This window comes from Daldinia loculata (assembly GCF_022478755.1).
Source record: "Daldinia loculata strain CBS 113971 unplaced genomic scaffold F4817scaffold_12, whole genome shotgun sequence".
NCBI lineage: Eukaryota > Fungi > Ascomycota > Sordariomycetes > Xylariales > Hypoxylaceae > Daldinia > Daldinia loculata.
Window position 1 is genome coordinate 299,575 of NW_026054866.1, and position 15,080 is coordinate 314,654.

The window sequence follows — 15,080 nt, forward strand, 5'->3', positions numbered from 1 at the left end:
AAGCCAAAAAGGCCTGATCCCGATTGGGCCATCTTGGACACAAGTCAATCGAATTCCTACCTACCTTGGTAATGAATGTACACGGTAGAATCCAATTCTGGCCAGACCATATTTCATTATAAAATAAACGTCCCTAACCAGAGGCAAAGCCACCGTTTAAAAATGCTCCTTTTGATAGCCCAGTCTAACGTAGCGTGGTGAGCGGATACGCCCACTACGTCGGTAACACCAGACGGCACGCGCTCCTGAGATTGATATGTAATAACAGGTACCTACCTTTTTACTACGTGAATCCACACGATATTAGCGTGTGATAATTTCTGCAAACATCCTAGACCCCGAGATCCTGGGTAAGCGGCACGTGGCCTCGACAAGCTTTCGTATATGTGTTTCGTGATGAAATTGCGGGCATCTATATGGATTTGCGTATCTTTGAAAAGGCGCTACCTACCCGGTTTTACGTAAGGCTACGATTTACGGGGTCTTGACCTTAGGAGTTTAGTGGCCGATGATTATGGGTTTTGGCCCTTGTCGCGGATTTGCGTGAAGTCCTGGAGTAGAACAACACTACATCCTCGTATTTATATATCGCTTGGTTAACTTCTAAAGTTTAAATAGCTAACTAGGTAGTTACATCGTAACTATACTTTATTCTTGTTAACTATGTTGATTGGTGCGGTTCTTATGCTTCCAGCATATGGAAACCGACATGTTCGACCATTAATCAATTCTCGGTACCCCTAAAAGGTAGTCTGTAGATAGCAAGTGGTGAAAGAAAGGACTTACAGTTCCATTACATGGCACATAGATCAATATTGAAACCTCATCAGTTTAATCTACTTTTTAGGTACCGTACAACAAAATACCAAGGATACGACTCTTCCATGGGGCTTTATCTTGGCATCGTAACAAGCTCTGACCGCCGAAGAGCTGCATGGAAGCCCCCTTACTTGCTTATGATTTCTCAACCGGAAATGTCGCAAGACGCTTTAATCTCTTCTTGTTGCGACTTCTTTGGAATTATATCTAGTTATCAATTAAATTCCAAACACAAAACGTAATTTACATAGTATGCAGCACCTGCATTTGAAAAAACGTGCCACCCATCAAGTAGGCAATCAATAATCACATGCGCCTGGCACTCAAACGACCTATGGGAACCAACCCAGGGGTTCAACCCTGTTTGCACGTTGCGCTCAGATGGGGAAACATGCATGGAGATGGAGATACGGTTACATCAATACCCGCTTATTCCAGGTTTTAGGGCAAGGAAACCAGGAACTGAGTCAAGTCTACAAGTTTTGATCAAAGGGGAGAGTCGTAGCTATATGAAAGTTAAATAAACGTAAGGATAGATTAACGCTAGTTAGGTATAATAAAATGTTAAGAGGCTGTTCAAACCCGGCCTATATGTATCAGAATATAGAGCATTTTGTCATAATCATGAGATTTTTCTTTAGGGTATTATTCTAGATCCAAAAAAGAAAACACTTCCAATTTACGAAGTACAGTACTTGCTCTAGGGGTATTACTTCAAATTAGGTAGAAATATTGCTCACAAGATCTCGAGTCATCTCTACCCTGATAAGCCAGTCGAGGAGAGAATACCAAATTCAAGTTATTGCTCGAATGGAAACTAGCAAGCTTTCCATATGTCTTCTGAATACATTAACTTTGGTAGGGCACATAAAATTGCTAGTATCCCCAACACCAAGTCGCGCAATCCAATAGGAGTACTTATACATGCCTTAAATAATATACCTACTCCGGAGTTGAGTTCCTTAAACACCTAACACACGCCATACTCCCGATATAAAGACCCTTACTTCTCGATAAACTGTTTTCCGTAACCTGTCCCAGACCCTCGGGAAATATTTACTTCCGTAGCATGGCCACTACGAGGACGAATATTAGCAACTGCTCTCCAAAAGTTCGGAAGTTCGAGAATCTTCTCGAGTTCAAAATTTCTCAATGGCACTTACTATTCGCAACCACCCCAAAAACGGCCCTCGAGAACAGGCGCGGGCCTTTCGACGGCGGCCTTCTGTAACCTTTCTACACTTGCGAGGAAACGGTCAACGACCGCGTCATAGTTGTCGTAAGTCAACTTTCCGTCTCGTTTCTGAAATTTGCCGTCCACTATTACGTGGTCGATATCTCCAACGTTTGCATGCAAAATCACAGCCGCAACAGGATCAAGCCATCCTAGCATTCCAGGCGACCGGCCATTGAAGACGACCAAATCCGCCTTTGCGCCAACACGAATTACGCCTAAGTCAGGGCGTCTGAGCGCGAGTCCACCCTGTCGGGTGGCCATCAGAAAGGCTTGGTTGACGGACATTGGGTTATTTTTAGGGATCTTCCAATCCGCGAGGACTTGGTCGTAGACCCTAGAGCGAGTGCGCTGGAGCCAAATTCGCGCCTGGGTCATTAGATCTGTTGAGAAAGTGAAGAACGTGTCCACGCCAAGCGAGCCTTGCTCCTGTATCAGATGCGCATTCGGGTGAGAATGGCCATAGTGCATCTCCGACTCGGGCGTTATTGAGATGAACTGGTTAGTCGATCGAAGCAGGCTGGCACCTGTCGGCGTAATGGCCATAGAATGGGAGAAGACGACCGCCGTCTCAGTGTCTAAAATTCCGAGACGGTGAAGAAGTTCTGGTGAGTTATCAACTGAATTCCATAATCATTAGCAAGTCCTTGTGGAATTTTGTCTAAGTCACGCATTTTCCTCCGACTGAGAAACGTACCCGACCACGGACCCCCCAAATGGTGGGTTGTCAACACCGGAATTTTCAACTCTCTATGTTTCATTAGTGATATAGCAATGTCTTAACTAATGGTATCCTCGCATACTTGATGACAGAAATCACAGCTTCAACGTCATTCGGCGAAGATATCGTCCAAAGATCATATGCGGCGCCTACGGTGGTTAGACTAGACGCCGAATTAGACTTAGCTAACTCTTTGAAATTGGCGATTTGGTCCGTAAGCGAGTAAGAATCGTGATGAGAGAATGCATGGCACCAGTACACCCTAGCGCCGCTGTCGACGGATGCTTGAAGACCAGCATTCGTTCGCTCTTTACACCAAGTATTGTGAGCATGATCAAGCGTGGTTGTTACACCAGCGTTGAGAGCCTCGAGCAACCCTGCGAGTTGTCCGATGTACACATCTTCAGCTGAGTAGATAAGTGCGGGCGCATGCCCGGCATAGCGGCCTAAATAATCTGGTAGAGTGGTGTTGGGGGACAAGGTCTTCATAGCCGTTTGCCAGCCATGTCGGTGCGTATCGACGAAGCCAGGAGAAATGATCTTATCCGTACAATCAACGATTTCTATATCCGAAGGTAGATTGTCCGGACGAGCAGTGTCGTAAATTCCTGCAATGCGGTCTCCGCTAATTAGCAGGGAACCATTCCGAACTACCTCGATAGCCTCAGTCTCTTCGTTAAATGCTATGATAGTTCCACGGGAGAGTAGAACTGAGCCCGAGGGAGCTGTGGACATGATGTCAATGATAGACCTCAATGAAAGACAATATTCTTCTTTTGGTAATGGAAATAAGGATATTTATTAAGATCAGAAGAACCAGTGACGTTTCCAGGAAACGGTCTGTGCATAGAAAGGAGGTTTATATTGAAGATAGCCTGGGTCGCGATACTTGGATTGAGTACCTGATACAGGATTACAATGTCGCGCTTGATCGCGAGCCGATGACTAAGTTGACTCCGTCAGGATTACCTGCTAGCCAACCTAGCTCTCGGCTCAATTCTCTATTGCTACGTTGATTGGAAGCACATGTCTACGACCGCCTCTCGCGTCTCTCGCTCTTCAAAAGGATTTCCCCACATGGAATAGATCTAGATCGCTTCGGCTCCAGCTGTTTGACCGAGACACGAATAGGATTCTTTACCCGGCGTTGTACAACCACACGCTACGATGAAGGGAGATATCGTGAAATAACTACCTTCGTAGTCATTAAGAGTCTTAATTTAAGACGACATGTGTATGTGAAAAGGCTAAAGAATAGCACTTATATTAGGTGGTTAGTTACACTTAAAGATAGGATATATGTACGTATTTACGGGCTAAGTGGGGTAACTCATGACCCCGCTACCTTAGGTAATTTACAAGATTATTTACATGTAATATTAGACATAAATGAAAGACTTAAATAATGATATACTCCATTAAAATATGACTTTAACTTATATTAACAAGCTTTTTATTTCTGTTATATTACTTGAATGTTTATTAATAAAAGTTACTTTTCCTCGGAAAAACATTAGGAAATTGCGCTATTCATTTTTCTGGTATACTTAAAAATGTTATATAAAACCAAGTACTTTTATGGGTTACACGAGCACGGCAAAAAGGATGATACAACGATAACGGTTTAAAATTTACTAAACGGTTAACTATTACATTTATAAATCGTGGTATTTATTAACTTGTTAAATTGTTAATTAAAATATTATAAAATTATAATGTTTAAGTTTACGAGTTTACGAGGGGTTATTGTGTCGAATTTTTTCCATGGCCTAAATAAAAAAGTAACTTAATGGGCAATATCTGGCACGTGCATCACTTTTTAAGCGATTTGATTGGGTGCACGACTTGTATATGTGGAGCATGGCTTGGCATTTTAGCCGAAAACCAGCGCGAAAGGCTAAAATGGCTTTGATTGGGTGCATCATTATATTATATGGGCCTTGGAAAGATAAGATAACAACACCACGTGACCACATATGTAGCCGCATGTAGCCACGTGACCTGGCGACAGGCCACCAAAAACAAAAGGGATAGACTTTCGCTTACGCTTTCGCTTTCGCTTTCGATGGAGGCAAAGGCAGCGGCGCGAAGCGCCGCTGACTTTGCCTGTTAAGCAATGCGTTGATGGAAAAAAGAAAGGTGCGAGGTTGAGGAATCGAACCTGGGGCCTAGGAAGGTGTGGCCGGGATAACTTCGGGGCTATAGTATAGCCAGGTGATTATGTAAGGGTTGTTATGTAAACTCGGGCTATTGTGCAGCCCCGGGGGGTTGCCTCCTGTTTCTGATAAATATGATCAACTTGTTAGAAATTTCTAACGGAAAACTTCAGGTAGTAAATGCTAATTTTCAATATTATATAATAGTTATTTAGGAATTTATACTATTGGACCTAGTCCACCTCGACTTATGTTTCGTCCACCCTGTTGCTTCCAAGACCCGTAAGCCAAGAACGCCTGTGATCAAGAGAGTTTCGAACGCCAAGAGTCCTATCCAGAGCTCGTCTAGAGTTGTCACCTTGTAGTTTCCCAACCAGCTCTGAACGTTCCACTTGAGTAGGTGGCGGTATGTCAGCTGTAGCATTGGGAGATAGTGTTATGTATTCGGCTCGTTAGATATGAGATAGTGCCAATTTGATCTAGTTGGTTAATATCACAGGTACACAGAAGACCTTGCCATATAAATCCAAGTTTGCTGGAAGTGAAGGTATATAGATACTTACATTGCAGCTCTACGTCTAATCAAGGAAGTGAGTTCTCTATCGCGAAAACCAGTACCCGGGCGGAGGAACTAGAATTCTGTACGACAGACTGCAACTTGGAAAATCCGGTTACGTTCGGAAGAGAGTAGGAGTATAGGAGAGCGCATGGGGTAATATTGTGCATGTAACACACGAAAAGAGCCAATGGTTCAGACACGATGCTTAAATATGCGTGAGCTCCCGCGAATTGTTACCACATTTCGGAACTGGACACGTTGAAGAATCTTGGTAGGATCTGAATATGCCACGGGAATCGATGGATGCGCGGAAGCGAATCTGCGGGGAATTGACAAGCCAAGGGATTGGAATGACATTTATAGTAACTGCCTATTATTAAAAAATTTAGCAAGTCTAGCATATATCTAGAATCAGAGGCATAGATGAGACTTTGTTGTAGTGCCCAAAGAGTTAATATGCAGCGACAATTTACCCGGTTTATTAGTATCCTCCGGCGGCATTTTACGACATAAAGGCATTACCGGAGGGAGACGTGCACACGGCGTTAACGTCTGCTATGTCATTCTAAAATTGCAGGCTTCATGCTATATCAACTAAAGATACCAGGTAAGCATATGGGTCATTTGATGGAGTTTGTCTATCATTTAGACACGTAGTCTATTACTCCTACTCTTTAGCTGAAGAGGGGATGGTAGAGGCTGTACACTATGATACAGAGGAAAACAAATACTTCGTGAATTTGAGTAATCATGATGCGTCGCCAGGTGCCGTAAGAATCGTTGAGCCTTCCCTTATATTACATCCCGAAAGGTAACCCAAAACTCCGTGTCTAATCGACATCAATTATAGTCGTAGTCGTCACATATATAGCCGCTTTACCCTTTCATCTTCCTCAATTTTTCTTCCTCACGGATGTCACCTCCTATAGCCTTCCACCATACGTCGCATCCCCATCTTAATGCCCTCTCAGCTGCTCCGCTTGGTGTCATGGCAGGCCGAACATCAAGGAAGAATACTGGCTCGCCCGTAGGCTCAGGTGGTCCAGAGTAGTAGTCAATAATGTAACGAACTTCTTTCCGTTGGCCGTCCGTATCTCGGGATACGTACCAGTCGTGTCGATCGAAGGGCGGCTCAGTACTATGAGGTGGGTTAGTTTGAAGCTGCATCAACAGAAATACTAGAATCTTACCCAAATGCCGCGGGGTAGAGCCAGCCCATGACTTGGAACATAGTAGCCTTTGGCGTCATGTCCTTCGGTCGCCCTTGGAACCTAACAAGACTCGGGCTCAAATTCTCCACTTCCTTCTCATATCCGTATTTTTTCGCCATATTCTCGAAGTTCTGTTCGCCATGGCTGCACAAACGCCATCCCTTATATAGACCTCCCGCGAATCGCTTTTCCCAATCCATGATTTCGGCCCATGCTCCCTCGTTCAAGAAATTGTGCACACTCACCATGCTCTCTACCGCAGTAACATCTGTGTCTGTGTAACCCTTGCGAAGGAGAGCATTATACATCTGCTGAGGAGATGGGTATTCCCAATTACCGTCGCCATCGCCTCTGGGAATAGTAGAAGGTTCTCGAGAGGTGGGGAGAGCTTGTGTTTGGTCCGGAGCCGGTGCTTGCGAAAGGTCGCGAAACATGTAATTTAGAGGGTTTAGTTTCGAGAATGTCGATTGTGAATCGCGCTCTTCTTTCCAGTCACCTCTAGACTCATGGGGCACAGGACATGCCGAGGGAGGTTTAGTTGCATCGGGGGTATGCTTCACTGGGCAGGCAGCTGGGAGAGAAGTCAATGCATCGGCTGACTTCTGGTGTTTATGCATAGGACAACCTGGCTATATACGTCGAGGATAATTAGAATGCATATACGGCGTTTAGGGGCTTAAATATGGCTTACAGGGGGTATACGCCCTCCATCTTGGGATCCAAAAGAGCGATGCGACAAAGGTTGTGATTGGGCATTGATCTGAGGACCGTCTGCCCAAAACCAACCCATGGTGATAATTAAAGTTTAGGAATAAAAGAATATGAAGGTAAAAAGGAAAATTCAACGATATTTTGAGGTGTGTGAAATCGTATGAAATAGGAATTGAATGTAGAATTCAAATGGCTTGTCGCTGAGGGGCTTATCGCCTTCAACTTCGATAACTTTTTTTTATTTGCCGCGTCGGTCTCTACCGTAGCGGCAGTGTATGGGTTTCAGGAATCATATTTCTCATTCTAACCTTTGTTATGGCTAATACGATATTTTACGAAATAATCATTTTTTTAACAGGAATCATTCCTTGTAAAAGAATGATTCCCGGAATTTAAAAGCTCTGATTGGCCAGAATAAGTGGGATTTTTACACGTGACCTCAAAAAAGGTTAAAAATAAAAAAAGCTAGGATGCCTGGGACTCGAACCCCAGGCTCCTAGCCCCACCACAACATCCCCGCTAATGCGGGAGTGTTTTGATTGAGCTAACGGCTCTAGTGGGTGGCCAGTCCACTAGTGCTGTTGACGATTGGTCCGTTGTTAAACCTTATTACCCACACTTTCATTTTTTTAATATTACAATAATATATTGGCCCAATCAGAAAAACCATTCCTGTATAGGCAAGGATAACTTATACAAAAATCATTCCACCCCCAAAATATGATATCTCAAAACCATACTTTGCCGGTATGGTATGTATATTGTATAAGGCTGAGTCAGTGGCGGGAAATACCGTAATACCCACCTACTTGGTACATGTGCTTAGAAGCCTTAAATTCATTGCCGGAGTTTTACCAGGACTTGGCTCGAATCCAAATAGATCTACTACGTCACACCCGTTAAACCCGAACCCATTGTTTGCAGTAGCTTTCCCGAACCACGGCGATTCTATACGACGCTACCCATTTCACATGCGTCAATGATACGAAGTTCTCTCATTCAGTAAGCAATACCGCTAAACTGGTTAATACTCTATGGGATTGCCTATCATGCCAATCAATTCCTACCCCCCTTTATAAACACATGCTTCCTTAGATATGCGACCGGTCATTTTATTTAGCCGGTTTTGCGCTCGTCGAGCCCTCCAAGCTCCGAAGACTCCTGTGAGCATTGCACGATGGCATTCGACATTCCGAGCCAGAATACAACGTCCTCCTCCCTGGAGGAACGTACAGTTTAGCAGCAGAGTACTTAAAGCGACATTAAATGCTACTCTTGGAACCGCTGTTTTTGTCAAGTTATCCGAAGACGATAATGGAGAGGCGGAAAAGACAACCGAGGGTCGCATGCTCGAAGCGTCGCGAGAGGAGTTAAGAAAGACAGTCCACGATAACGAGAGAGGAATCTACCGCTTAGGTCATACATTAGTCATATATCTGGACTCCTATTTCTGGGAACCCCTCTGTACTGGTCTGAGATTCATCGAATTAGTCTTCATATTCATCCCAGTCATATTAGCGGTACCATCTATATGGGTTGGGAGTCGCCAGGCGCACCGCGATGATGAGCGGTCTGGTACGTTATGGTGGTATAGCTTCTTAGTCAAGGCCATGGAGGCGGCTGGGCCAGCATTTATCAAGGTTTGTCAATGCTGTGGTGATGATGATGATATCGTAATATCCGAGCTAACATAGGGGCAATACAGCTTGGCCAATGGGCAGCTTCGAGAACTGACATCTTTCCGACAGAAATGTGTAATATTATGGCTAAACTACATTCTAATGCTCCCGCGCACTCCCTGGAAGCGACGATGCGGATAGTGGAAAAGGCATTCGATGGGAGGAGATTTGAGGAGATTTTTGAAGAATTTGAGCAATCCCCTCTTGGTGTTGGAGCCATTGCGCAGGTGTATAGAGCAAAATTGAAGTCAGATCTTGCCGCGCCAGGGGACGTCGACGTTTTAGAGACTCGCGGCAATCTTCGGCGACAAGTTCGACGTAAAGTCGATACAGTTTTGAAGAGTGTGCCAAAGCGCGTCCCCTCTTCTTACGTTGCTGTTAAAGTATTGCACCCGCGAGTCGAACGAACCGTTCGGCGTGACCTTCGCATTATGGGCTTTTTCGCTTCTGTCCTTAATATTATACCAACGATCGAGTGGTTATCTCTGCCTGACGAAGTTACGCAATTCGGAGAGATGATGAAGCTACAGCTTGACTTACGTATAGAAGCTGCCAATCTTGCCAAGTTTCGAAAGAACTTTAAAGACCGAACGACGGCCTGGTTCCCATTCCCGTACCTGGAGTTTACCACGCGAGAGGTTCTAATTGAAGAGTTCGCACAGGGAATGCCTCTGGCAGATTTCCTAGAGAACGGCGGGGGAGTCTTTCAACGGGATATCTCACAGGAGGGGCTTGACGCTTTCCTGCGAATGCTGTTAATCGATAACTTTGTGCATGCTGACTTACATCCCGGCAATATTATGGTTCGCTTCTATCAAGCGGATACACCTAGGCTTAGTTTGCGCCAGTCGGGTGACGGTCAAACGCCTCGTCCTCAAGAGCACACTGATGTGACCGAGCAAGTCCTGGCGCGACTTCGCCCATACCGCAAACGAAGAGATTTTGCAGCGTGGGAAGCGGAGCTGAAGAAGATCGACGAGGAAGGTTTTAGACCACAGCTTATATTCATTGATACTGGGCTCGTGACTGAGCTCAATGCCACGAATCGACGCAACTTCTTGGACCTCTTCCGCGCCGTTGCCGAGTTTGACGGATATAAAGCTGGCCACTTAATGTGTGAACGTTGCCGTCAGCCTGATGCGGTTATTGACAAGGAAGTCTTCGCCCTGAAGATGCAACACCTCGTCCTAAACGTCAAGAGCTCGACTCTCGCTTTGGGCAGCGTCAAAATTGGGGACATACTGCAACAGGTCCTAGACATGGTTAGGCAGCACCATGTAAGGTTAGAAGGCGATTTCGTAAACGTTGTAATTAGTATCCTACTCCTCGAAGGTATCGGTCGTAGTCTCGATCCCAACGTGGATTTACTGAGCAGTTCGTTACCGATCCTTAGACAGCTGGGTACGCAAGGCGGAGCCGATATGATAAAGGGCGGCGATTTCTCGATGTTCTTCGTCTGGGCAGGACTGGAGGCCAGAAGGTTTATGCAAGCTAGCATCGAAGACGTGAGTCCAATAATTTCTCTCTTCACTATAAAATTGATACTAAATACCCTTGCGCAGGTCGAGAGATGTGTCAAATACGATTTGTTATCACCAAATATTTAATACATATACAAGGTTACGGGTAGACATAGAGCTGCATATATAGGCGTCGGTAGACGGAAGCGGGCACGAGTGCATGGACAATACAAATCTCCCTAAAATATTTCATTATAAACGTTTCCTAGCTAGATCAGCTATGTTGACGTCTTGCGAATAATGCGAATGCCATATACAAATATCTGTACTATTCATTAATCCCTCTCCAAGGTATCTAGCTCAGCTGCGTCGCGAGTTGCGTGACCTGGTTTAATAGGTCTGCGGCCTCCTTAGGTGCGTTTTTCAGGACCTTGTCGCGGAGGTGGTCGACCTGGAGCCCAGCAGCAGCCGGCGGGTTCCCTTGAGCGGTCTGGATTCGCGACACCTGCATCTCGAGGAAGAATTTTGGAACTTTAATAGCTAAAGAACCGCCGACGCTACGGATACCAGCTTCAGTAGCCTCGTATACGTTAAGCATGTCCTGGAATTTCTGCAGATCCGTGCTGGCAAGAGGCTCAGCTGTTGCGAACTGCGACAGCGCGAACTGGAGTCCGGTCTGCTTAGACTTGCTGAAGTCGATGGACGAGAAGGTCGTGGATCCAGATGTAACGTCTGGCACACCAGAGATAGTCGTGGCGGACTTGCTGCATGTGACAGTTGAGGCTAGGCTGGCGGCGACGTCGGCGACTTCCTGGGGTAGAGTTGTGCTGCCAACGACGAAGCAGGCTTGCTTAGCGCTTTGTCTTCGGCTAACCTCTGTAGCCGCGCTCAATGAACCGGTGGCATCATCTTGCAGCGGTATCACTGCAGTCGTAGTGACGAAAGGAATGATGGGGGCCGCGACTGCGGTGCCAACAAGGATGGCGGCGATAGAGAATGAAGTACGCATTATGATGGTTTGACGAGTACGGATAGTATTAACGGGGTTATGTGTAAGAGGGAGGGAGAATGCTCAGAACCAGCTAAGAACGAACGAATAAAATATTACGAATGAAGCAAGGTCCCTTCACAGAAGGATGATAGAATCGAAAAGTGATAAATGAGCAGAAGAATGTCGATCATATTGAAAATGAGATCTTTCACGCTTTTTATCAACAACTTACCCGCCGATCAACACGGGGGGGGTAATGGGGTAATGCGGAACGTCGAACCATCAGGCAAATACCAAGGCCGAGTTAGCCGTCTTTCGTCTCATGTCCGAAATGCTTCGGTTACTTTGGTTTGAAAGTCGACGGGGTTGTTAAGGTTAATGAATACGAGGGTCTTCTTTTCCCATTGGTCAATTGTAGGGTATTCGACGTTGCGCAAGGCTAAAGAGCCTCAATGAAGATGTCCTTTTCAGGGGAGGTATAGTTTCACAAGGAATATAAACCAATTAAAAGATGGGATGTTGTGTCAGCTACCCTATCCCTGTCTTACCGCAACCCCACCATAATACCCCCTATATTACTCTTTTTAGATTTTGATATCATTTCGCGAACTCATTCTTATCATTAATATTACAGTGTCACCGATATGTATGAGCTTCAGGAGTCGCCGGAAAATTGAAATTGAGTTCACCAGAACAATATTGACTAAGACAACATTTTTATTACTCATGGCTCATCAAGTAAGCACTTGTGCTCAGTAACTCTAGGTCTACCGAGGAGTTCTTGTCTATGTCTGTGCCAATTGCCCCTTGAGAGAATGTAATTTCGACGAAAAGACCACAATCACCCAAGACGCCAAACGTGTATATCGACGCCAGCGACAGCAACCATTGGAAAACAGTGGCCCACTTCTCTATCTCGGTCAAGTGAATGTTTCTGCTAAAGGCCATGCGTAAGTCATTTAGGGGAGAAGACCCAGGAGACCAAGACCGACAGCCTTAAGAAGGTCATCAACGATGAACTTGACTGCAATCAGTAGGCCGTCAACCACCTTGTCGAGGGCCTTGACGAGCTTGACGAGAGCTAGAATGAGAGGAACAAGGTGGATCAAAACGGGACCTGATGTTATCCGTTAGTTTCACACGTGAAGACGTAGCAGCGGGATTATCTTACCGAGACCAAGCTTGATGAGGATAAACTTCACGGTACCGAGGAGCTCGAATAGGATGAGGGAAACGGTCTTGAAAATGTCCTCCTTGAAGAACCGGGCCTCAACAATAGCGCGCTTAGCGATGGTGGAAGATTTGTCAAGAAGATCTGCGATAGCGTCAAGCTGAGGAGCGATGGACTCGGCGGCAGCCGAAGCGTCAGCCTCAGGGGCGCCATCAGCCACGGGGGTCAGGGTCGAGTCTAGCTATTTGTTAGATCATTCTAGTTATCAGCCCCTCTCATGATCACTCACTGATCTTCGCAGTCTGCTCCTGGATCTGAGTGTAAAGGGACTCTAGACTTGTCTCGATAGCGTCAATATCCTGACGCTTTTCAACGTTAGTTTCGTCATTGATGGGGTTAGCGATGCTAGTGGCAATGAAGCCGCCAACAGCGAAGAGAGTGAAAAGTGAGGCCTTCATGTTGAAGATGAGTCGAAGCTAAGGTGCTGAGGTTGAGAAGAGGGTTGTAGAGAAGCTGGTTATATCGATTGCGTTGTTGCCGCTGGTGAAGAATAGAAAGAGAGCATCGTCTATAGGATCGACGCCTCTTATTTATACTTTTTGTGACATCCCCATTCCCACGTTCGAGCTGGTTATCGATCAAGATTGCGTGCTTCGTCGAAATTACAACTGCCATACGCTTTCGCGTCCTCACTTTCCTCGAAGTGGTCTTCAAAATGCTTGTCCTACCGCATGAAGACTGCCAGCCCTGCGAGATGACGTTGATGTTCTCGAGCGATCCAGTTCACCCATCATGAACCGTTGGCTCGTTTAACGAAGCAGCTCAATACAGATCAATGAATTCAAACTGCCGGAATACAACCTCTCATGAGCAACATACGGTTATACCTTCTCATTGGGTTACTAAGTAGGCACTGCTTCTCATTGACGGATGTTGTGTCCGGAAACCGAACGATACTCCCATAGTAACGGGGAAAGCTCCATGGTATGGATATAGGGGCAAGTATGCTAGAAACCCTTTTGTGCCTGTTACGGCGAAGGAGGTGTGGCTCATGACCTTATTGGTTCTTGTCTACCTATCCCTGGCTTTGCGTGCTGCTACGCAATTTTGACGACGTCTTTGTTGGGAATCGATCTCACCAGGAATAGGCCTAGAAACGAATCCACGTTGCTAGCAATGGGAAGCCTACGTGGCATCCAATGCTCAATGATCTCAAGATTCATTATGAGAAATAGGAAGGTATCCTCATATTCTTGCCGACGTCGGTTCGACAAAGTGGAACCGGGACCTGACGATCACAGCTGTCAATTTTTAAGCTTCTTTATTCCCCACTGACGATCCCATCATTTGCCGGCCGATCAATTTGCTTACTGATTTACGTAAGTTAGAGATCATATTTTTGAACGAGAAAATTATGCCATGGCGATCATTTAGAATATACTCTAACGTCCTTACAGATGAACAGTATTCTTCCATATTGTCGGTACTACAGCGGTAGAGACATAATTACTTAATATCGCCACTTATAGCGGCCATCTCTGGGCCGTCAGCAACGAACTCGAAAATGCAGCTAACCCCTTTGCCCTTGTTTGATATATTAACGGAATGAATACCTATGGCCACGCGCAGCTAGTTGCCGCGTCACATTATATTATGAATCTTGTACGTAATGAGATCAAGATATATATACGATGCCCGGGAGCCGCATATCAGATATATGCACGTTATTTAATTTATCCAGCCCTTCACAGGTGGAATTTATGCGGGGTGCGTCACACTTGAAGGTAAAGGCAACGTCAAAACCAGTTACACGGACGTTTTTTTGTACTATATAGACTAGGTTGAGCATGTTTTTTGCCGTACCACAATTCGTCGAGTACTGGTTCCAAGCACGCCTTGCTTCTACGGTATTACATCAATTCAACTACAGCCTCTCATACGAAACACGTCAGCTGAGGAAAAACGCCACAGCGGGTACTGTGCGATTAATTATGAGAGCTTGACCAACCAAGCATTTTATAAGATCAGTAATTTTCCGGATATACCGACTTTAAGTATAATTTATGGGTTTCAGACAATTCTCATAGAACTTGTCAGTGAGGTTTAGCAGCATAGAATACTATGTATAACGGCGGGAGGCAGGCTACGGCTAATATCCAGCGGAGCGGCTAGCAGGCCCACCCCAGAAGTTATCAACTGATCGACAAGATTTAAATCGGCAACCATATGGTTCATGCTACCACTTATACCATGCGTACTAGGATTATTCATGTGGGCCGTGTCAGACAAATGTCTGTCCGTATAAATAATTAGAATAAAAGCTATTACGAAAATACCTTTTAGTGGTGTAGTGGTTTGTTCGACAGGC

General features: G+C 45.4%; 6 protein-coding genes across 6 annotated transcripts; 1 reads left to right on the plus strand and 5 right to left on the minus strand.

Moving 5' to 3' along the window:
* Positions 1-1,459: 1,459 nt before the first annotated feature.
* Positions 1,460-4,052, minus strand: F4817DRAFT_331419 (Metallo-dependent hydrolase). The gene is made up of 4 exons (XM_049302502.1): positions 2,857-4,052; positions 2,751-2,803; positions 1,983-2,673; positions 1,460-1,895 (listed from the first exon to the last, which is right to left on the minus strand). The coding sequence occupies exons 1-4, from the start codon at positions 3,507-3,509 to the stop codon at positions 1,823-1,825; spliced, it is 1,470 nt and encodes a 489-aa protein (XP_049161078.1). The 5' UTR covers positions 3,510-4,052; the 3' UTR covers positions 1,460-1,822.
* Positions 4,053-5,098: 1,046 nt separating this feature from the next.
* Positions 5,099-5,929, minus strand: F4817DRAFT_331426 (uncharacterized protein). Its single transcript, XM_049302503.1, has 2 exons — positions 5,494-5,929; positions 5,099-5,409 (listed from the first exon to the last, which is right to left on the minus strand). Exon 2 carries the CDS (start codon positions 5,352-5,354, stop codon positions 5,142-5,144), a length of 213 nt encoding a protein of 70 aa, XP_049161079.1. The 5' UTR covers positions 5,355-5,409; positions 5,494-5,929; the 3' UTR covers positions 5,099-5,141.
* A 22-nt stretch (positions 5,930-5,951) lies between these two features.
* F4817DRAFT_331427 (cytochrome c/c1 heme-lyase) lies at positions 5,952-8,118 on the minus strand. Its single transcript, XM_049302504.1, has 3 exons — positions 7,392-8,118; positions 6,680-7,329; positions 5,952-6,627 (listed from the first exon to the last, which is right to left on the minus strand). Exons 1-3 carry the CDS (start codon positions 7,488-7,490, stop codon positions 6,366-6,368), a joined length of 1,011 nt encoding a protein of 336 aa, XP_049161080.1. The 5' UTR covers positions 7,491-8,118; the 3' UTR covers positions 5,952-6,365.
* Positions 8,119-8,508: 390 nt separating this feature from the next.
* F4817DRAFT_313898 (ABC1 family protein) lies at positions 8,509-10,697 on the plus strand (the record flags this gene model as incomplete). Its single annotated transcript, XM_049300321.1, has 3 exons — positions 8,509-9,051; positions 9,117-10,595; positions 10,653-10,697. 3 exons carry the CDS (start codon positions 8,509-8,511, stop codon positions 10,695-10,697), a joined length of 2,067 nt encoding a protein of 688 aa, XP_049161081.1.
* A 104-nt stretch (positions 10,698-10,801) lies between these two features.
* F4817DRAFT_34384 (uncharacterized protein) lies at positions 10,802-12,025 on the minus strand. The gene has a single exon (XM_049304067.1). It carries the CDS (start codon positions 11,557-11,559, stop codon positions 10,906-10,908), a length of 654 nt encoding a protein of 217 aa, XP_049161082.1. The 5' UTR covers positions 11,560-12,025; the 3' UTR covers positions 10,802-10,905.
* A 221-nt stretch (positions 12,026-12,246) lies between these two features.
* On the minus strand, positions 12,247-13,498 carry F4817DRAFT_331431 (uncharacterized protein). Its single transcript, XM_049302505.1, has 2 exons — positions 13,002-13,498; positions 12,247-12,949 (listed from the first exon to the last, which is right to left on the minus strand). The coding sequence occupies exons 1-2, from the start codon at positions 13,168-13,170 to the stop codon at positions 12,678-12,680; spliced, it is 441 nt and encodes a 146-aa protein (XP_049161083.1). The 5' UTR covers positions 13,171-13,498; the 3' UTR covers positions 12,247-12,677.
* Positions 13,499-15,080: the final 1,582 nt, after the last annotated feature.